Here is a 24,258-nt window from a genome sequence, read left to right as displayed (position 1 = left end):
TTCAGCATGTCTTGATTGGGGACAATTCAAGTCGAAGCATTTTTACTCGGGTCGGTCAGAAATAAAGCCAGACGTTTTTGAAAACAGGGCTAAAAAGCTTATGGAATTCCACGTCAAATGATCTCTACTATCAGCGAGAAAACTATAGGCATCTGCCTTTGAAGCTTAACAACTCATTAAAAAAAATGCGAGCGTAACAAAAAAACAGCCATTTAAAATCTGAAAGTGTTCTACGTTAATGAGCTTGAAGACGTTTATGTAAAAAAATTTGTTCGCTTAGCAGACTGAGAAATGTAAAAAAGTAAGGATTTTTGGGTACATTTAAGAACAGTGAAGCTTCGAGCATTATTTCTTATACAGGGGCGATGGAAAATTTTTTAAAAAATTCATGAATATGAAGAAAACTGTTGTGAACCAGTTGCAGTTGAGAAATTTAAAAAATAATGAAAATTGTTGCTTAAAACTACAAAAATGTGCAACTATATTATCTTCAGTTCTAATACAGATATTAAAGCGATTCAAACTGCAAACTGTAATAGATAGGCTTTGTATTTATTTTTAATCACCCGGGAGGATGTGTTAGTCTTATTTTTTGTGAAAATCGCGATATTTTTAGACATTTTTTTTGTTGACAAACAAGTGACAGAAAGCAGGAGGGGGGGGGGCGTTTTTTTACTGCCTGCCGCTGGTCCCTTTCTTCGACCCGTGGCCAGGTGCCATCCAAGCATTCAGAAATAGGGGTCGAAGAATGGCACCAGTGGCCGGCAGTAAAACAAAAAAGGCCCCCCCTGCTTTCTGTCCCTTGTTTTCTAACAAAAAAAATGTCTAAAAATATCGCGATTTTCACAAAAAAGAAGAGTAACACATCCTTCCGGGTGATTGAAAATAAATACAGAGCCTATCCATTACAGTTTGCAGTTTGAATCGCTTTAATATCTGTATTAGAACTGAAGATAATATAGTTGCAAATTTTTGTACTTTTAAGCAACAATTTTTATTATTTTTCAAATTTCTCAACTGCAACTGGTTCACAAAAGTTTTCTTCATACTCATGAATTTTTTAAAAATTTTTCCATCGCCCCTTGTATAAGAAATAATGCTCTAAACTTGACTGTTCTTAAATGCACCAAAAAATCCTTATTTTTTTTACATTTTTCAGTCTGCTAAGCACAAAATTTTTTTACATAAACGTCTTCAATCTCATTTATGTAGAATACTTTCAGCTTTTATATGATTGTCTTTTTGTTGCGCTAGCATTTTTTTTTTGACTGAGTTGTTAAGTCTCAAAGGCAGATGCCTATAATTTTCTCGCCGATAGTAGTATATATATTTTCGAGTTTGTGAAGAGGATGTATTACGTAAGAAGTTTTTTTTTAAATAAAAGAGTTTTTCGAATTTCGTACCTCAACTTCAACTCGTGCTTTAACCTAGGAAAGCTGTAACAAAAATGTGAAATTTAGAGCAATCAATTAATCAATCAACCAATCAATCAATCATATCTTTATTTTAAGCCAATAAATTTTTTTTTAAATTCATGTGTACAATATTCCAGAGATTGCTTTCTGCGAATTTCACATTTTTGCTGGTTTGTTTAGGTCATGTTAGGAGTTGAAGTCAAGGTACAAACTTCGATAAATTCTTGAATTAAAAAAAAAACGTCTCACGTGACATATCCTCTTCAAAAAGTCGAAAATATCTCTACTAGGGGTCATTTGACGTGGAATTTCATAATCTATATAGAAGTTTTTTTAAAAATGTCTAGCTTCATTTTTGATCGAGCTATCTTATTTCAAAGTCAGCAGTGATTTTTATTGCCACTTTTGCGCTATAATATTTTAGATCTCGCATACACTAATTTTAAGGGAGATAACAAAAGAATTTCTTTTAATTTTATCGCTGGTTAAAAATAGTAAGAATCCTAAAACCTAAGTGGAATTTGATGATTATCTATAGTTTAAAGCTAATTAGGTATTTCTAGGAGTAGAACGGCATTTTTCTTGAAAGCTGTGGAAACTACCGAAAATCTTGAAAAGTGAGTGCCCTTAGGAATGAATGATTTTCGTGGTTCGTATGTGGTCCAAGGTATGAGGACGTTAACCCGAAACGTTCCTACTGACGGTCAATTATTTCCGTGATGCATTTACTGCATTCGCTCCAGTCGGTCCTTCAATTATGTCCGCCGGTGGAAACGATTATCCGGCATTTCGGTATTCGCTGTACCCATGTAAAGTCTCCTGACGATCCAATCTTATCGCGACGAAGGAGCGCACTAGGTTCGGTCTCGACATAAATTATCGCCACGAATTTCGAAATGCTTCTCTTCTAAAGGCTCACTGGTGGTATGCCGCCGCTATTATTGCCACAAGTTGGGATTTTCAAGAATACAAAAGTAGATAGATTACATGCAGATGAGTCGAGATGATCCCCATGTAGATACCGGTCAATTTTTCGGCATACGAATTATGGTAGTAGTCAGAATCTCACTAGAACAACTGGACTAGCAATTTCTAACCAGGACCCTTTAAGGCACTGCTAAGATTTTTTATTCCTTATGACATGATAAACGATGATAAAATTCTCTTTAATATATGAAATCCAAATAAAATAGTTGAATTTGTACTGTACATGTGAAAGCCAGTGAAAAATAATGAAAATAAACACGTGTCATAGTACCTATCATATAACCTCTAAAATTATTGATCAGAAATAGGTTTGTATTATAATATTCTTATTTAGTTTGTTGTTGACATATCGTTTGTCATATATATTTATATCATAGCCGAATAATGAACGAACCCGAATGCAGAGAGGGTCTACTTCCTAATTTTTTCATGTAGTCCGGTCACTTTGGGCGTGAATATCTCAGAGAAGCACATAAAATCGCCGATCATTCATTTTACACCGAAATCGGTGTTCAAGTGAGTTGCAACAAATTTGAGCCACACAGGTTCATTCGGAGAATCTAGGGGAAAAGCATCATTTACACACTGTTTTTTCTCACCCAGAGCAACGTGAAGTGTCGTCTACAAACTGTCAGTCACCTGTCAAGATGACTTTGTCGGGCGTTATTTGGTAGAAATAGATGTTGATAAGCAGGTAAATTATAATAATAATTATCTAACTTTTAATTTCCTCCCATTTACCAGTGGCTATTAGTGTCTTGGAATAAAAATTGTACTTGGCGTGATATAATATCCAAATCTTAGGTTAGTCAAAACCTACATGACATTCAAACCACCAAAGCCGGGATGTAAAAACTAAGTCGTGATCATCTGCATCTTAATTGATGCCTGTTCATTCGAAGAAATTTCGTCTAGATTTTCTGTATTCAAAAAAGTGAAGTTAGCTGGTGGTTGAAGTGAAAATACCTAATTTTATATGTAGATGGTCATGACTTTTTCTACACATTCCGGCTTTAGTTTCAATATCGACAGACATGACTAACGTAACATTTGGAAGTTGCATTAGGAAGTTATCATTTTATTCTAAGTGACTAGCACACTGTTAAATAAAAGAAAGTTGAAACTTAGGCAAATACTATTTTCATTAGTTTCCTTATTAACAATTATTTAGTCTGATATCGCAATACGAATAGTTGCTTTGGTAGTTATTCAGGCGGCTGACAGCGTGGTTCAGTACTCCACAACTTTCGGCATTAAGCCAAAATTTCAGTCTCCAAATTATACTTTTCCCTAGATGTCCAGATGTGTCCCTACGTTCGAAGGAATACATTTGAGACTTGAAAATTGTTTTAAATGTTCATTGGGAGACCAATGAAATTTGAGCTGCAACAAATTTAACACCAGCGTTTTTCTGTGAAAAAAATGGTTTTAAAAAACCGTACAGTGCATGTCAATGTGCCTTTATTTTTGTGTCGATTGCGTACTTAGCTGTTATTGTGCAAAAATCTGGTGAGAAACTGTCATCCCTTTTTTCCGAAAAGCAACGAAATAATGCGCTTGAAGTAGAAAGGTCAACTTCGAGAAGTTCCTGTATTCTCAAATTTGACTAGAAACTTGCAAGTTTTTTTTATTTATACTTCAAAGCCTTAAGAACTTATACCTTATTCAAAAAATAATTACAGTGCAACCCTTTAATAGCCCTTCCTTTTATAATCCTTTCGAAAATTGACGCCGCACCGCAGGTAGGTGTAACAGTAGCTGCGCGGGGTGCGCGGGACCTGCGGTTGTCACTCAGGCGAGCACTCAGGCATGAACAAATTACTGCACCTACTACTGCACCTGCGACAACGAAGTGCATTATTTCGGTGCTTTCAGGCAAATAAAGATTGCCAGTTCCTCATCAAATGTTTGTACAATAACCGCTAAGCATGCAATCGACGCAAAAATAAAGACAGATTGACATTCACTGTACAATTTCTTTTTACCATTTTTCTTATCTGAGTTATTTACGCCCAAAGTGACCGGACTACATGAAAAAACTAGAGAGTAGAGGTGTAAACGGGCGTTTGAAGAGCATTCCCATTAGGACCTCGTTAGAAGTTCTAGATAAAGCCCAGTTAAAACAGCATTACAGAACTAGTCTGCCTCATCCTATTTTTCTCGTTCAGCGTCTGATCAGAAATAGGGAAAAATAGTCAGGGCTCCTCAAAAACCCAAACGCAATTTCTATATGGGACATACTTTGTAATGGGCTTTAGATGGAACCTCACATTTATGTCATAATTATAAATAACATCGAAGTGTATCGAAATGTATCGAAATGTATCGAAATGTATTGAAATGTATTAAGCGCCTATCGAAATGCATCGAATTATATTGGAATGCCCTAAAGTATAAACCGAAATTTTCATTATCTGCCATTACCTTAAAAAGCCATCGAATTATATTGAAATTTCTCGACGTGTATCATAAAGCATCGACATTTTCAGTGAGTGTACAATGTTAGGAAATATCAATTATTTTTAAGCCTTTTTATGCAAATTAAAAAAATCCTAATGTTTAAAAACTTATGCAAAAATCTCTATATGTATACAGTTATTACTAGTGAGCAATATTAAAACATTTTAAATTAAAAAAAAATTTGCTTAATTTAGAATTTTGGAAAAGTGATAAAAAAAACATGTTTTTTTATTATGTCATATGCACAGATTCTCAGAACCACTGAAAACAAATTTTTCAAGAAGGCAAAATAATGGTACGTTTGTTTGATTGCAGTCGAAGAAATTTAAGGATCGACATATTCAACTTTTTCCAAAAAAGTCTACATTTAGATAATAAAAAAAAACATATTTGTTACAAAAAATTGAAATAAGGCAACATTTTTATATTAAATTTTCTTTAAAAAAAGAGTAAAGACCATATTTAACATTAAATTTTTTACTTTTTTAAATTTTAATCCAGATTTTTTTTCTCTCAGCTCTAAAGATTCGTATTCACTTCGCTTTACACTGGGTTCCTATTTTTTCATTTTTCCATAAAAAGCAACTGATCATCATTTTTGACTCTTAGATCGTTAGTTTTTGATTATTCTTTCAAAATTGCTCAAAACTTTTTTTAATTTTAATTACAATTTTTCCTAGAATCCCTCGTGTAGTAGAAACACGTTTAGATAAAAGTTTTAAAACTGCAAAAATTTCACATCCTATATTACAGGAAAGTAGAACTTTGAACAATTATTTGGAAAAATTGTGTACATTTCTTTGTTTTGTTGTATATAATGTTTTAATTTATATGTTTAATAATTTATATTCATATACGTTACATTCTGGTATATTTCGATATTATTCGATACATTTTGGTATATTTGGATAGTATTATATATATTTTTATAGAATTCGATACATTTCGATTATTTTCGATCGAATTCAATAGACATCGATAGTAAATTTCGATAGTATTCAATACATTCAAACAGAATTCGATATATTCCGGCAGAATTCAATATGTAGCAATATAATTCTTTATATTTTCATAGTATTCGATAAATTCCGCTCAAATTTGATATGTTGAAGTCGATTTCGACAGTTTTCGATGTATTTCCATCTAATTTGATATTGAGCATTTGAGTTTAGGCATTTAACATTGAATAAGGTACAGATGTTAAAAGCCATGGTTAATATAATTCTAATGAATGTTCCGCAACTGTTGAGTGGGTCGAGGCGCTAGGGAGAAAATAACGGGGCGAATTTATAATATAATAGCGAAGATGAACGAGCGCCAAGGGCCTGGAAGATGCTCACCGGGGATCCCGTTTACATCAACGAAATTTATCCAGCCACACACATGTAAGCATGAGCACTGAATGCCATCTCGATAAATAATCGACGTTCACCTCCCGTTCTCGGGAGCGATGAAGAAGAATGGGTATATGCATAAGTCAGCGATGTAATCGCTCAAAAAGAAGTAAAAAGAAGACAAAGAGAGAGAGAGGCACAATTTTGTGAACAACACTATGGCAACTAAAGACAAAAACGCTTGATAAATATTAGAGAAAAACGATTATTACACGCGGATGTATGAAACATGATGTAGGATTCAGTGGTTATATGTCATTTGCATTTATCGGAAGTTCTATGAGATTTTTGGATAACATAAACCCTATGTTTTCTAATTCGCCAAATGTTTCTTAAAATATTATAAGTATATATAAAACTATAATTAATAAAAATCCAAACTACTTGATGATCTACTACCTAAATTCATCGAACTTCCCTTCTGATTATTTCACAATTTCTTTTTTTTTTAGGATCTTTCTGTTTTTCTATAACTACTTACGATTTCATTCAGATTTTGGTTTCGTTTAACCTAAGATTCCTTTATATCTATAACTAATTTTAATAAACTAGATATTTACCATTTTGAAACTTAATTATATTACAAACCGGAAAAAATTGTTGAGGCTACGATAGAAATGTCGTTGGATCAGCACAAGTTTTATGTTCTTGAAGTTCTATAGAGTTTTTCTTGTTTTAAACTGTTTTTCTATTCCTTAAAGGCACTGCAATGGCTGAACCGCCAAAAAAGATGGTTTGAAAATTTAGTTTTTAAAAGAAATGTCAAAATACTCGATGTTATTTTCATCGTATCTAACTCAACTTCGAAAATGTACATGTTTCTAAATTTTACATACTTTACATTTGAACAGGGGTACAAAAACAACATTTTATTTGAATTTTTTGGAATACTTTGAGGTATTTAGATACCGCAGAATCGGTTGGTTTAAGTTCGCTAAATGTTTCCTAAAATATTATGAATATAAAATTATAATGAACAAAAATCCATAATCCTAGATTATCAACTACCTACGTTCATTAAAAGTCCCTACCAATTAGTTCAAAATTTGTTCTTTATTTGTAATATCTCTGTATTTTCTTACAACTATTATTAGAATTTTATTAGAACTTTGTTTTGGTTCAACCTAAGATTTGCTTAAAGTAAGTGTGCCAGTTATCGGAAGCTTAAGGCGAGTTTCAGATTTCAAATGCTTAAAAAACTACATTAAACATATTTAAAGCTTAAGAAATGGATTTTATCGAGTAAAGCGTACCTTAAGAAAGTTATATTATACGTATTATTTGTAACATATCCTATTAGAATGAATATTATAAGAAGTTCGAAGTTATAAATACGAGAATGCATGGGTTATCGGCAAGTCAGAAATCTGGCTGCTTCAGTTATCGGCACTTGGATGTGTGAGTATTCGGCAATAGCGTTTAAGAAAAAACATGTTTGCTGAGAACGAAGAACACAACAGCTTACTATATGTAAAATAATGCCTATCTGCCGAAAACCCATGCTTTGACGATGACTGGCATATTTACCTTATCTGCAACTAATTTTTTAAAACTAGATACGTCACATTTTGTAATTTAAATATCCTAAAAATGGGAAAAAATCGTTAAAGCCTCGGCAGAAATAACGCTGGATCAAGTGAGATCCCCAAAACTTTTGTGTCTATAGAGTTCCATAGAGTTTTAAAAAACTGCTTTTATATTTCGCAAAGGAACTACAATCGTTGAACTTCAACAAAAATTATTTAAAAATTGAATTTGTGACAGGAATATAAAAATATTAAATATAAAGAAAATATAATTTCTAACAGTAAAACGCCGAAAGTCGGTAATACCAAACGTCATTATTTTAAAGACAGAATAATTATTTTCAAAATTACACAAATTCAGGCTTTGCATTTTTTTCGACATTAAGGCAAATGCAATTTTCTGTTTTTATCCCTGTTTAAAAGCTCTAAAGATTATATTTTTAAAATACTCTTTTGTGGAAGTAAATAATTTCAACGACTTTGAAATTTATTTCTGAATTCAATTTTCGAATTTTCGTTGACACTGTAGAGACTGCAGCTCCGCGGATTAGAAATACAGTTTAATAACTCTATAGAACTCAAAAAAATTGTGCTAATTCAACATTATTTCTGCCAAGGCAGAGCCTAATGAGGGTAGGGCGAACCGGACAGGTGCCCGGGGCGCAAGCCTGGGGGGGGGGGGGCAGACTGACGGGAACAATCTAAAAATTATTTTACATAATTTTTTTGCCTTTAACGAAATCGACAGGAAGATTTAATGACTGGAAACACTTAAGTCCGACATTGCCAGATCATGAAAATTCTATTTCCCGCCGTAACAACTATATGTTAAATAGAAAAGCTTCTTTAGAAAAATATTAAAGATAAAATCTTGATTGATGATTACATTACTAATCAATTTGAAGTAGAAAAAAAAGAAGTGGCGTGAAGTTTTAAAAGTCACTGTTAACGCCATTTTATTTTGTGCATTGAGTAATCTTGCATGCAGGTATTTTCTTCAATTTAAAATTGAATTTGCTAGCCATTATAATAAAATTAAAAAAAATAGCATTGAGAGTCACATAAAAGGTTCAGTATCTTATTTTTCGCCGAAAATTCAAAATGAAATCATTGAATTATTAGGGAACAAGGTTTCAAAAGTTATCATTGATCAAATAAAACGAGCTAAATATTTGTCTATATTATTCAATTGTACAATTGATAAAATACAATGTGCTAAATATTTTTCTATTTTATTCAATTGTACACCAGATGAATCAAGAAAAGAACAAATTAATGTCTACAATTATTCGTTACGTTTATGTAGATGAAAACAAAAAAGTAATTATAGAGGAGAGTTTTATTGATTTTATAGAATCTTACGAAAAAAAATCGGATTAGGTCTGGCAACTGAAATTTTGCAAAAAATAGAAAAAGATAACTTAAATATTGAGGATGTTGGAGTTCAAGGATACGATAATGGGCACGGTCGTATACATAGGTCTCGTGATCCTGCCACCACGCGACATGGCGCACTAATCGAGTAGTAAAACATTTGAAAATGTAAACACGTTTTCTACCCTCAAAGTCAAAGTAACACTGATACAAGAATGTTGATACAGTCCACTGCAGATGTACAGTATGTAGGCAAATGCCGTTTGCCAGTTCGGTGCTGAAGTGCGAGGGAAACAGCAACCAATTTAAAGGAAAAAGATCTGCGTTCAACGTGCCCAGTGATTTTATACTCCGAAGATAATGGGACTCTTGTGTACCCGGTGTTATTGTTTTCCGATCTGCAATACGTGCATGTGAAATACATTTTTCCGATAAGAATATTATTGGAGAGTGCGTTTAATATGGCCAAGAAATGTGAATTATATATCGTGCTTCAATAACGGAACATCCTCCTACACGAAAGTCTCCGGACCTGTGTATCTCTTGAGTCGAAATTGTATGACTTCAACACGAGCGGTTTATAACTTTGAGTGAATACCTGTCCTAACAAAGATCCTTCTAGAAAGTTACCATTTTTATGTCTTTGAAGAAAATTGTTAAGGGTCATACTCGTTCAGGACCACAGATTCTGAATTTTTAAAATCAAAAATAATTAATTTAATAATTACAAATTTTTCATTCATCAATTTTAATCTCATTTATGAGCCGAAAAAGGTTTGTATTGCGGTAAGTTTACGCCGACCATCTTACACAAGGCTCGACTTGAGACCAGGAAACGCCGTTTCATCTGTCGTGGCCATAAAAGTAAGTCTCAATTTTGAGACGCAGCCAGACATCGATGTCTTGGAGACCAACTCAGTACATAACCAAGTCGAACTCAAGACGAAGCACTTTTACTCGGGCGACCGTGATTCTCCGTGATTCTCTGGTTCAACGTTCCGATGGAAACGTCTGATAACAAAATTAAAATTAACTTTGAAAAGTATATGTGATACGAGGTGGCCTGCTAGATCTAGTGCAGTTATAAAGCTTTTTGATTGAATTTTGCGGAAGTTTTCGAAGAACTAAGTGAATATTCATCTGATTTTTCAGATTCAGATGCTATAGCAACTACAAAAGGGTTAATAGTTTGAAAAAATTTCCAGTTAATTTTCACTCTTCTAATTTGGAAGAAAATCCTGCGTAACATCAATGTAATTAACAATGCGTAACAAAGGGTTTGATTCCGAAATTTAGGACTCTGAAAAAATTTCAGGGCGTGTAGGTATTGAGGTAAGTTTTGCCGATAAAAGGAATCGTAAAAAAAAGAAAATGGACATCGACGAATCAGAAGATGATAGTGGTAATCTCAATTTGCGACAACAATTTCAATTTACAAATCAATCAAGTTCTAAAAACATTGATAACACAATTAAAGTGGCGTTTTGAAGAAACAAAAGAGATTGTTTTCAATTTTTCTCTTCTTTACGGGGACACCTTGAATTAAGACAGCGTTACAGTTGCTTCCAAGGAAAGAAAGTCCATAAACTCAAGCTAAAAAAAACCTATTTTAATTCTACTATTAGACAAATGCAATGAAAAAGTATGGAAAAGATATCAATTGAAAACAAAGTTGCAGAAGTCATACATTTCGATGACTTGTCAAGGCTACTTTGAAGGTGTGGACGCTAGCAGGCAGAAATTGTTACGTTAGTTAAGCGAATTATAATTGTTAACACGAAAAATTAGTTTTTAATATAAAAATTATTTATTCAAACAAAATTATTATGTTTTATTGTTAGTTCATTTTAATGTTTATATATATTTTTTACTATAGAATAAACACCGAATTTAGGGGTGAGGGTGGGGGACATATGAAGGGCGTGCGAGAGAACTTTTGTCCAGGGCGTCAAATTTTCCCGTTACGGCTCTATGCTAATAACATAACTCTGTGCTGATAACAAAGAGCGTGTAGTGTGCAATAATCGAGTCAGTAGTGAACGGACCGAGAATTGGATGCGATATATTTTTATTTTGCTAATAAACCGAGATTATTAAATTCCTGTTATAACTAGAAATCAAGTGTATAGTGGTATTTGCAAGAATAATTAAATAATGGGTTTCCTGGAAATTTGTGTAGCTTTTATCCCCCTCTATAATTTAATATGCCTAGTGATTCTTATTTTTTGAACTGCGATAGGCTACTACCATTCAAAGAAAAATTCGGTACACGGGCAGGTATGTATAAAAATGTATCCCTTTTGTATAAATTTCAATTTATAATCTAAAATAATTTCGTGCTTTTTTTATACGTTTTAAAAAAGTATTTATATTTCTTATCTCTTTTTATGAGCTCACTCAAAGTCCAAATAAGCTAATTGCAGTTTGCGTGATATAAAGTGCCTGCTTGAAAAGCAATTTTCATTTAAAGGTATAAAATTCATATTTTATTTTAGTATTGAATATAGAAACAAGTATAATTAGTTAAACTTTATAGTTTATAGTTTATGGATACAACTTTTGTGTAAGCAATAATCAATCCAGAGTAAATACACGCTTTTAGATCCACACGGAGAAAAAGGTTTAGTTACGCGCGTCTAGTAAATTTAAGACAGAAGTTTCGTTACACAAACTCAATGTCTTGTAAGCCGTCTAGTAGATTTTACCGATCCATCGTGTTATTTCAAATAGTTCCTATAACGAGATATCTAGTAGCAATGTTCCTCCACCACTTCTGCTCTCCCTTCGCTCCTCCCTCCTCTACCCTTTACCATCAATATTCTTCCCTCTAGCGGCTAGCTTGCCTGCCAAATATTCGGCGTCGTCAGCTCCAGTTTCTTCCAGCCCCTTGCATTTCCGTGTACCGAGCGTTATTCTGACCATTTTCAGAGTTGCGAGAAGCGACGTGTTTTGATTTTTGTTTCTATTTTCGCGTATTAGAATAAGTAACTCCCGTGACGACATAGTGGATAATCTACTGAACTTGTGGATCCTTTTCTCCTACGAGGCTATATTGCAAGGAACGTGAACTTTGTTTTTCTTCAATGTAGTCGCCATGTTGTTTTGAAGATGATACTTCAGGTAGTGCGATTTTTTCGTGAAATATAAAATCATACTTTTTACCAGTGTTTAATAAACGATCTTTACTTTTATTGTATTGCACACATTTTCAAACCTATCCTAAAGATCCTGAAAACATACTTACTTTTCTAAATAAAAATCACTCGAACCCTATATATCTGGTAAATATGACCAAAAATTAGTTAAATTACCTAGAAACTGTCATGTCAGCCTAACTCAACGTTTGGTTGATTTTACTAGACAGCTAGTTAAATCTACTAGTCATGGAAATGTTGACCGTACTAGATGTCTGGTAACCTATACGTCATGTCTTGTAATTCTAACTATACAGGTCTATATACTGTCTGGCGCTTTTAACTAGACAGCGTGTTGGTTCATATTTTATTAGGCTGTCTAGTGCGGCTAACCAGAATCCTTGTTAACCCAACTAAACATTTTTCTCCGAGCATGTTAACTTTTTCTCAACTGCGATTAGAAAAAATATTTTACTCCATTTGGGGGACATTGGTTGTAACAAAGAAATGCAAGATATACAAAACTAGCATTAAAAATATAAACAATTTAAAATTATATTCTCATATAAATTAAACATATTCACTTTTAAATATTTTTAAAACAATAGTTTATAATTTACTATTGAAAGCGTTTCAATTTAAAAATATATACAGGGTTTCCCAGGCTCCAGTGTCCGGATATAGTTGTATGAAAATTGAAAAAATAAATCGGAAGTTCCCATTACAAAAATCAGTTGAAGTTTTATTTTTTAAGTTATAAAATATTTAGGCTGGACCAGTCAGGAGCGGGATGTAAACATACTTGCGTACGTGAGCGGGATTCCAGCGGAGCGGAATGTTATTGAAGAGAGCGCCGAGGTGGGATTAGCGATGAGAGAACAGCGGTCAACCCACGCGTAAAAACATCTCGCTACGCTCGGGCAGCCAACTTCACACTCGTTGCAATTTCAACCCTAGGGATGCAAACACCGTATTTCAACCCGCTCTACAGGTATCGAAACTCGAAGTTTCAATAGATGGGCTATGAAAATGTTTATTCCGCGCTCCTGATTAGTCCAGCTGAAATATTTTATAAATGAAAAACTAGAACTTCAACTGACATTTGGCAACTTCCGGACACTTGAGTCTGGGACACCCTGTATATAGTTCGACTTTGAATTGAAAACGTTCCAATTGAAACTATTTCAGATTAGGTAAAATTAAAAAAAAACTGACAATATTTCGAATGGAATAAAAGGGAATTTAAGTTTTTTAATTTCTAAATAAAATCGTTCAAAATTGGATAATTAGAAATTTAACGATTTTTTCATTAGAAACGAGTTAAAATTATATAAATTCAAATTCGAAGTCTTCCAAATTGAAAAATCTCGAAATTGAACGATTTCAGATTAAAATGTCTAAAATAGGACAAATTGAAAACATCAATTAACAAAAAGAATGTCATTAGAGTGAATGACGCCTGAAACAAAAGACCTTAGATACTAATGGACCCAAGTGGGGAACCTCACATGACGACTTTGTATGGATCTTCACTTGGGGTGTTTGCTAGAGAGATTGATCAGCAACCTGGGTCGAAGTAGTGTTGAAGAACAAAAGTGTTATTTAAATAAATATCACGAGAATTCTGGATCAATTAAAAAATTTTACATCCTTTCCTCACATTACTCCCTTCTCCACCGAGTGAGTCACTACAAAGTAGAACACCAAAACCCATAAATGAAAAATGGAGATTATATTAAAGGTTTCGAAACGCTTGTCGCTTCCCGACGATCGTCGGGGTGTCGCTGGAGTCGTATCTGGGGGCCACAGCATGCGCAGCGGTGGCGATGGTGAGCTGCGAGATGGTCAGGCAGATCTCACTAATCAAACAGCTGGCCAACAAGAACATCTGCGACAAAGGGTAAGCAGTGGAACATCAACTGTGCCTGCTGAGGATGCTTTGGCGAGCGTTAACCATTTGCAGCCAACCACCTCGACAGAAATACCGTGGGAGAGCATCAATTGGGATACCACAATAAAAGAGGAATTGGTGCGTCTCTATTTCGAAAGTGCAAAGTTTGAAATGAAAATAGAAAAAGGATACAATTTAAGAACGAAATTTGCTACAAAGTATCCTAATATACAAAAAGCCGCACTGAGAGATCTTATCGTTAAGGTGAAGGACATCAGGACTAATCTACACGTTACAGAAGACCGAGCAATGGAGATTAAACAAGAGGTTGATTTGGCGTGGAAAAACGACGGAAATGAACATCAGTTAGACGAAGCCGCGTCAAACGGCCAAACAGGAGCAATTGACGTTCTTCCTCAGCCTACTGATAATTCAACACTACCACATCCTTTAGAGGTGGATGGCTTTATACAACCAGAGGCAGAAGCAGAGGCTCAGCAACCAAAATGGCGACGAAATGGACATACCATATGAACAGAGATGTTATGCTCCTTTATTTTTTGGCAGAGAAATGTGGGTAAAGTGTGAGGAGAAAACATCATAGACTCTTCTCACTTAAATACCCAGAGCTAGCCATAAAAATAAATGAGCAGAATCTGGCAGATCAAAAACGCTCAATATCTGTAAACAAACTGCTTTCGGCTGTTGAAATAGCTTCTATCAAAATGGAAATGGAACAGCAGCTTCCTATTGATCAACTCGCCTTGGAAGATGCGGAGAACGAAGACTTGATTGATGCTGAAGGATTAGGTGCTAGAGATAATGAAGATCATGTACCCGATCCATTAGAATCACATCCAGATATTACTAACGATGATGTGGATAGGGAATTCCCAGAAAAACTACAGCACCTTGAAAGGAATTTTGGTCATGCTTTACTAGAGTTCAGACACGTAGAACCAACACTAAGGCATTTTCTGCCCAAAATGAACATCGAAAATTATCTGCGTGCACAAATAACACATCTGGACAGCAAGATATTACCTACGTATTTGAACTTAGCACGAACTGCATTAAAGGTGCAAACTCTTGTATACTGTGCAGCTGTGGTAACCGTTAGAACGTTGGTCCGGAAAACTAGTCCTGTAAATACAGTTTTTGTCCCAGCAAGGGATCGAGATCCACCTTGGAAGATCAGGTTGGATATGGATGTCAGCAAAGTAAGGTGCAAATTGAGTCGATTAACTCAACATAAAAAAGGAAATAGAACCAGAAAGCTGATAAACCATGTTTAATAAAATCATCCACCCTCGGCACATCGAGACATTGACACCAGCAATATTAGATGAAATTTTAGACTCTCAACGACAGAGACTTGATGTTCTTACTGCAGACTGCGTCGGTACAAGAAAAGTAGTGCACGAAGGTAACAAAATCAAAACTTTCAGATAGATGAAAGAAGGTTCTATCGTGAACTGAGAGTAAAGCCAAATAACGAGCAAGACACCGAAGTCCCTCAATTGGAAGATATGACTAGCTGCTGGTCGGGTGTTTAGGGAAAAATGAACAGATGCAATTTGGACACTGCGTGGTTCAAACTGGAGGAAGCAAGGGCAAGCAATAGCCCTGAAATGCAACTGACAAACATCACAGCTTTAGATGTTTCGACGGTCTTGAAAAGGGCAAGTAATTGGAAAGCTCCAGGTCCGGACATGGGGCACAACTTCTGGTACAAGTACCCGACGAGTGTGCATCTTGCGTTAGCAAGGCGTTTGCAGAAGATCATTGAACACCCAGATCTGGTGCCAGGCTTTATGCTCCAGGGTATTATGTATATGTTACCAAAAATACCAGACGCTCAAAATCCATCTGACTTTCGACCGATAGCCTGTCTTCTAACAATTTATAAATATCTTACAGCTATTATTGCAGATAAGGTATATTCTCATTGCGACGAGAATGACATTCTTACAGAAGAACAAAAAGGATATTGTAAAAACTTGCGAGGCTGTAAAGATCTAGTCACTATAGACGCTGTTGTCATGGCTCAAGCTCGTAAGCATCAAAGGAACTTACACATGGAATACATTGACTACAAGCAAGCGTTTTCTTCCGCGCCGCATGACTATTTGCTTGAAGTCTTAAAACCTCACAAAATCTGCCAACGCATTATTGACATTCTAAGCCATGCGATGAGGCTCTAGGGTACAAGAATCAAGTATTTTTATCATGGAGAACCAAGGATGACAAGATCAATACGCTTTACATCGTGTATATTTCAAGGAGACTGCTTCAGCGCACTATGTTTCTTTTTAGCGTTGAATCTATTGAGAAAAACACTAAACAGCAGGTCTCGTGGGTTCCGAACTCACGATAATGAATAAAGATCATCAAGTGATCCATCTTCTTTACATGAAGCTGTACGCTAGTTCAGCTCAGAAACTGCAGCAAGTGTTCGATGTCACAAAGCAGTTTTCCAATGATATCCACATGGGGTTCGGACTAGATAAATGTAGAACAGTGCATTTAATCAGAGGGGAATGAGGGACCGCAAAGTTAGAGAACGAGTTCGAAAATGACATCGAGGCATTGGCTGCAGGCGAATCATATAAATATCTGGGTATTCTTGAATCTAAGGGTATTCAACATACGATAGTTAAGACAAGCCTAACGATTGCCTTCACTGCGAGACTCAGATTAATTATGAAGTGTTTCCTTAACTCAGCAAACAAAATCTGGGCAATCAACACATATGCCATCCCTGTCATCACGTACTCCTTCGGGCTCATAAAATAGACGAACACCGACCTTGAAAAAAAAACAGAATTGTTCGCGTAGAAACGACGAAGCACCGAATGCACCACAGAAGCTCAGCGATTGAAAGGGTAGTTCTACCACGACATTTATGGGGCAGGGGCGTTGTAGATGTCAAAAAACTGTGTGAGTCACAAGTTATACAGTTTCGAGACTATTTTTACAGCAAACGAAATGTTGCGCTTCACAGTACCATCTGTCAAGCGGGTCTTGACTACACGCCCTTGAATTTGTCCTCAGATGGGGCCTTGAATATCAGGGCAGAAACCATGGAGGAATTAGAAATACAATGGAGGCAGAAAGCCTTTCATGGTGAGCACCCCATCATGTTAGATCAAAATGAAGTTGAGATTATGGCATCTAAGATTTGGCTAAGAAACTGTGTTCTGTATCTAGAGTCGGAAGGATTCGTCATTGCGATACAGGACAAGGTTGTCAGTACCAGGAATTATCGCAAACACATGTTACATCAAGACGTGGTTGACCAGTGCCGATTATGTGGAGATACCAACGAATCCATCGAGCACATTATTGATGGCTGTCGCGTAATGGCTCAGAGAGAATATACGCATAGACATAATGATGTAGTGGGCATTATACATCAACAACTGGCCCTAAACCTATGTCTCTTAAAAGAATGGATGCCCTTCTATAGATACATTCTAATGCCCGTTTTAGAAAGCGAAGATTACATCTTATATTGGGATGTTACTATCCAAACGGATCATTACATCCGGGTCAATCGACTTGACATCGTGAGGAGGAACGTGAATCATGAATCTATTCATCCCATTGTGATTTCGGCTACAGGTAATGTGTACGCAAGATGCACTGAACATCTTGAACATTTCGGAGTCAGTAGGGTATTGGCAGCAGCTCAGAAGGCGGTTTTATTAAACACCTGCCGCATTGTAAGAAACGTTCTTGATCCCCAGGAAGCGAGGGACTAAAAACCCGTGGAGTGGCAGATGGTAGCTCTAAGAAAGCATCCAGAGGTGATTGTTGTCACCTCCAACGCTCGTGGCCGCTCGTAATTGCATACTTACAACATCATCGCAGGAGGTTTCAAGCATCGTATTAAATTATTTAAATTAATTTATAACATTCTAATCTCATCAGTCACTTGACTTAGTTTGTGGCTATGATGTTCAACTGGGTTTACCCGAATAAAAGTTTAATAATAAAATAATAATAAAAAATTTAAACATTTTTAGATTTAAATTTTAAATATTGGATTGCTTAAAATTGATTCGAAAAATTTGCCTAAATTCAAACAATAAATTCGCCATCATTTTCTCCGTTCAAAATGGATAAACTTTCCAATTAAAAAAAATAAAATAAAATAAAAAGTATTTTAGTTAGAAAACATAAAAAATGAAAAAATTTATATTCCTTAACGCTAAAACTTGAAAGAGCCCGAACTTAATTTAGAATCGAACAAACAGTTAGGTTCAAAAAAATGTAATTGTAGATTTAAATTGTTTAAAAACTAACAATTTTAAATTAATAATTATAATTTTCAAAATTAAACAATTTTAATATTAATTGAAAACTTATGAAAGGAAACAATAAAAACTTAGAACTCTAAAACTGTGACCATCAAAATTAAGGAGATAATTGAATTACTGATATATCAATTTTTGGTAGTTTAATTTGTGTATGTTTGGCTTTTAAACAACATAATTTTTAACTTTATAATTTCAAATCGTTTATTTTTTAACACTTCGTTCAGAATTATATTACATTGAAAACTAAAAATTAAAAAAAAAAGAAGGCAAAAAAAGATTGCTATATACGATTCTAATGTTGGAAATTGCAAAATTTTATGCTTTTCTATTCGAAATTGTTTTTTTTTTCAAAGTCGAATTTGAAATGTTCAACATTTTGTAATATTTTTAAATAATAAATAATGTCACTTTTAATGTCCGGTTTTAAGATCTTATTTTTGAGTATGGAGTTTTATAACTTATTGCCTTAATTTTTTAAATTTATTTTGGAGGAATTTAATTCAAAACTATTGAATTACAAACCCTTCAAAATGGAACATGTGATGTCTCGCTTTCAGTCAAGTGTCGGGGGTTGCCTTCAAATGGCCTTGGACTGATTTCGGAGGGATCAAAACGTAAACAATGAGGACCGCCTGACTCATTTCTAATTGGAATATATATCTATATATATAATGTCGCTACAGCTCTCGCCCCAGGCCCCTGAGAAAATACGGGAGCCAGCAGTTCTAGGAAGGCCGAGAACGGGGTGACTGAAAGCGAGAGTATGGTGTATTAATCTATGCATTTCATTTTTATGCTTTGTTATATAATATGACACCATTTTTTATTTATATTGATTAATTTTTTTAATTAATACAAAATATATTTTAAAGACTCATTAGCTGGCAAAGTCATATAGATAACAGAGGCATCAAGTGGAATCGGGGAACACACAGCTTATACATTGGCGACTGCAGGTTCCATCCTAATACTATCAGCAAGAAGAGTTGATTTACTACAAAAAGTCAGAGAATTGCTTAGCAGGTAATATAACCCAATGATTAATTAATTCTGATTTTCCCAACGGATTAAAATCCCTTAATTTAATTATAATTTATAACTTTAATACATTTTAATTGAGTTGATAAAATATTTGTATACAGATAATAAAAAGCACTTGACTGCAAAGGATTTCATGGTGCTTCCTTTCAATATTTGTGATTTCGTTTTACACCAAAAAATTTTCAATGAAATTTTATTACAATTCGGTCAACTATGTACTACCATAATTTAATTTATCTAATTTATCTACTTTATCTAATTTATATTATTTATATTATTTATAGCAGAAGCAGTAGGTAAAATTATATTTTACATTTCAGCTCGATATTCATCGACCAGTATACTTCGACCAGTATATACCAGTATACTGGTCGAAGTCAACGAGCAAGATGGGAAAAAGATTGATTTAGAGGTTGAAAAGAAGCATTTGATTTAAACGTTTTTGGGATTATAAACTTATCTCGTGTCATTTTGCGATATTTTCTCCAACAAGGAGGAGGCCATGTAGAAGTTGATCCCAACATGTCTGGAATTTTGGGTATTCTGTTTTCTGGATCATACACCAGCTCTAAACACGCTCTGCATGTCATTAACTATATTCGAAATTAAATTTTATAATTACTTTGAAGATTCAATTTGATCTAAATAAATTTATGAATTTTAAGATTAACCAAAATTTTAACAGGGATATTTTGAGTGTTTGCGGACCGAAAAGGCTGGAAAAAACATTGACATAACTATGATTTGTGCTGAACCAACACTGAAAGGATTTTTGAAAGAAAGTTTTACAGAAAAAGAAGGCGAGGTATCTGATAAGAAATAAAATTTATTTCCTGAAAGAGAGACAAAATTTCATTTGACTGTATTTCTTAAATTACAGAAATTCGGTGAGGAGACACCAGTTTCTTCGAGCAAAATAAGTGCAAAACGTTGTGGAAAATTAATTTCTATTGCATTGGCTAATGAACTGAATGAGATTTGGATTTCTTTCTTACCAACTTTATTGATTGTCTACCTTTATAGATTTTATCCCAGCCTGCCTCGACTGTAAGTGTAATGTAATTATGCATTATAAGATAAATTGGAGACTTAAAGAGCTGCTTGAGCTTAATTCTAATTCTTATTTTCACATTTCCTTTATTTCTGGGACAAAATTTTATGCAATGTTTACGCGACTCTAAAGTTACTGTTAAACAATAAATTTCGGCTTTTTATTTATTAATATGGGCAAAAATAATGTTACCCTGAGAAGGGTTACTTTATCATCTATTGCAAATCGATCATGGACTAGATTGTATCGACAGCAATTTTATTGTATTTCCATACTTTTTTATATATATTCTTATAAAAATGTATCCTTTTTGTATTTTTATGATAATTAAGATAGAAGCGATAACATATTTGAATTGAATTAGGATACTTTAAAATATGCTATCTAAATTCTAATAAGTTAAATTTCTTATTAATTTATATCAGTTGCAGAATTATAGATGTAAATAATTTATTTTACTGATGAATCCCTAAGTTTTACAGATTAATAAATGAAAATAACTGTTTTAAGTGATTCAGGTTTAGAGTCTGTCGATCGCTTTCGATACTGTCTAACAATATTTGGTTTATATTTATATCTTTTGAAAGTTATCAATGAATTTCATATATAAACAATGAATAGTAATAATATATTATTAGAAAGTGAATAAATAAATGAATAAAATAAAATAAAATGAATGTATGAAATATATAGCATTACCAAATCAGGCGTACATAAATCAGTTTTTGTTTTATTATAAAAAGGTATTAAATTAAAAAGATTTTTTTCTCGTAATATTATTTAACAGCCTGACAGATCCTAATAGCTCATTTAAAATTTAATTTTTTTCGAATGACTTCGAGGAACAACATATCCTTAAATATTTTCGGATTATATACTTTTTAAATTGAGTTCGAATTAGTATATTTTCCAAGAAAAAAAAATTCATTAATTTCTCAATTCGATTGCTAGAACACATTGAAATGTATATGAAAGTCTATTTGGATAAAAAAAAGAGTCTGGAAAAAGCATCTGGAAACTGACTTATTTTAGAATCATATGTATTTTTCCTTTTTCTAAATCTTTTTGACGCCAATTTCTTTCGTATGTTGTTGGCATATATATTGTCGATTAATATTATCATATTAAATATAATTAGATCTCCCGTAATGTCCGGTAACAGTTACCTCTCATTTGTTTTCCATAGTAAAATTTTGAATGATTGGAAATGAAATTGGTTGACTGCTCGGGAAAAAATTGGATGTCTCGGTATATTTCGATAATCTTTTGTATCTGTCAATCTTTCCAGGCATCAGGAGAGTGTAAGCTTGCATTTAGAAATGGAAGACCATATCGTCTTTCCAACCTTCTTTGCCTCTCATGATTTTCAGTTTCATTAGTGCGAACGTCAGAATAATCCCTTTAGAGCCGTAGCTCAAGTGTAAGCAGAGGCCAAGAAGTAGTTGGCGAGTGCGCCAGGGGTGTAAAGTGCAAGTGATCCGGCGGTGAGGGGGAGGGGTCTTGCAGCAGGAACGTTTACCGGTCGTTCGATTAATCAAAAACGAGTTTTGTGCAAAGGGAAGGGGGGGTTGAGGGGCCTTAGAGGACAGTGGTGCCCATCAAAGAAACGCAGTTTGTTTTGCGCAATGTAACCGAGGAAGATCTGAATGACTGTAAACTGTATAAAGCATTAAGCGTTAATCTCGCCGGTGGACAAGATAATGCTCCAAGTCGGCACCGTGTGAGGATTCACCCGAGTGGCTATTTATCTCGAGTTTAAATCGATTTGTATGCTAATCCCACAGTAAAATCTGCCTCGCGTACGCATAAAACAGAGACAGAGGCCTACAAAACTCGCCTCATGAGATTCCAGATATCTCTCTGACTAATTAGCCGCATGGACCTAACCTTCGATTCTTCCCCCCTCCCTAATCTCTTCTTCACCAGAATTCTTCTGTGTATTATTTTTCTGACATTCTCTTCGGATAGCAGGGTTGCCACTCAAGACCGTCAACAACATTTCCGGTCATTTCCTGAGTTTCAACAGTTATCTCGGTTATTTCAATCTTCAAGTGCATACCTTCAAAACTTATCCAACATGCTTTAAGTTTAAATAAATATTGTAATTCCTATTATGTTATACAGATAACTTTTAATTAAACAGTTATATTCTAAGATTTCAAATACAAAACAAAATTTAAATCATTTTTGTCTGTGTAATTAATCTAAGGTAAATCATAATAATTTAAAACTGTGATATCAGTCAAAGATAAATAAATTTTTCATTAGACTAAAAAGCAACTAAATTGTGAACTGAAATCCTGGAAGAAATTATGTTTGTATTGAATTAAATTATTTTTTGCCCTAAAGCCAAGTTCACCAACTCATACTTTATAATTCAAAAACGGGTTTCCAAATAACGAATTTAGCGCAGAACAGTTCAGAGCAGTTGATTTTTTGGATGCATGATGCCTTCACATCAAATTAGTTTTCATAGTTTAAAGAAAAAAGTTCTGTTCGACAGTCAACAATTTCCCCCGTGTATGGCGTTCAAAATGAATTAGTTTAAAACTCAAGCATTCAATATTGGTCAAAGACTAAGCCTTACAACTGCCAAAGTATTTAGAAAAGGGATGGGGAGAGAGAAGGTGGACCAGAATAGCAAGATTTAGACTGGGAAATGAGGTAAGGGAGGGGATGTACTAGGGAAAAGAAGAGAACAGAGTGTGTAGAATATGTGAATGGGAGGAGGAAACATGGGAGCATGTATGGGAAGGATGTAGGAGAGGAATGGAAGATAAAGGAAGCTGGCAAGAAAATGTGGTTAAGATTCTAGGCGAAGATGGATTAGGAGAAGAATGGATGAAGGAGTTAGAGGGTGCTAGAGGAGCGAATGAGGGAGAATGAAAGAATGCACGTGAAAAAGGTAAATGGGGGTATAAAAAAGGTGAAAGAAAAAGGAAACGGAAGTCGCTTAGATTAGAAGCGAAAAAGTTGTAAGTAATGGTAAAGTAAAAGATAAGTAGACTAAGATGCGTTTGCGTTCTCATGCTCTCGCTCTCTCTCTCTCTCTCTCTCGCTTGCACTCTCGCTTTCGTTTGCTCGCTCACTCGCTTGCTAACAAGTCCTAAATTGCGCTATCGCAGGAAATAGAAATAAGGAACTAGATATAAGACTTTATGTAAATAGTTGTAAATAATTGTATATATAGAAAGGATAAGATTGTAAAAAATATATAGATTTAAACGGAAAGATTGTGAGAAATGGAAGTAATGTAAACCCTTAGGGGACACATTATGAATAAAGACTAAGCCTTAAAATGAGATAATCTCAAAATGAAAAAAGCTTAGAAAAAACTGCATTATTGCAAAACAGAAGGGTTCAAAATTAAACAAATTTTATTTTGAGCTCTACAAGCATAATGATAATTCATTTATAATTTAATTATAAACAAAATTTGACGGATTAAAAAAAAACATCGGAAAATTCTTTAACTACCCAAACAATAAAAAAGATGTTACAGTTTTAAAGTATTCATTTCAAAATGTTTTTAATATAAGCCTTGAAAGATAAATTGAAATCAAACTAACGCAAATAAAACAAAAACTATGGTGTTCGAAGGAAAGAGTGAGAAAACGCTATGCAATATTTTATTAAATGATGAGAGAATTGAACAAGTTGATA

At 34.2% G+C, this 24,258-nt stretch overlaps 2 protein-coding genes across 2 annotated transcripts in view; one reads left to right on the top strand and one right to left on the bottom strand.

The window, feature by feature from the left end:
• The window catches only part of LOC117172365 (transcription factor SOX-13), a 407,080-nt gene that overhangs the window by 360,899 nt on the left and 21,923 nt on the right, over window positions 1–24,258 (bottom strand). The window lies entirely within an intron of this gene.
• Window positions 11,213–24,258, top strand: part of LOC117173667 (dehydrogenase/reductase SDR family member 7-like) — a 65,431-nt gene continuing 52,385 nt past the window's right edge. The window contains exons 1-5 of the mRNA XM_033362308.1: window positions 11,213–11,433; window positions 19,376–19,526; window positions 19,865–20,082; window positions 20,230–20,349; window positions 20,425–20,591. Of these exons, the coding sequence (XP_033218199.1) occupies window positions 20,284–20,349; window positions 20,425–20,591 (233 nt within the window). The 5' untranslated portion in view covers window positions 11,213–11,433; window positions 19,376–19,526; window positions 19,865–20,082; window positions 20,230–20,283. The remainder of the gene's footprint in view (window positions 11,434–19,375; window positions 19,527–19,864; window positions 20,083–20,229; window positions 20,350–20,424; window positions 20,592–24,258) is intronic.

Source organism: Belonocnema kinseyi, chromosome 5 (genome assembly GCF_010883055.1).
Source record: "Belonocnema kinseyi isolate 2016_QV_RU_SX_M_011 chromosome 5, B_treatae_v1, whole genome shotgun sequence".
In the NCBI taxonomy this organism is placed as follows: domain Eukaryota; kingdom Metazoa; phylum Arthropoda; class Insecta; order Hymenoptera; family Cynipidae; genus Belonocnema; species Belonocnema kinseyi.
This window is presented reverse-complemented; position numbering and strand designations above follow the sequence as displayed.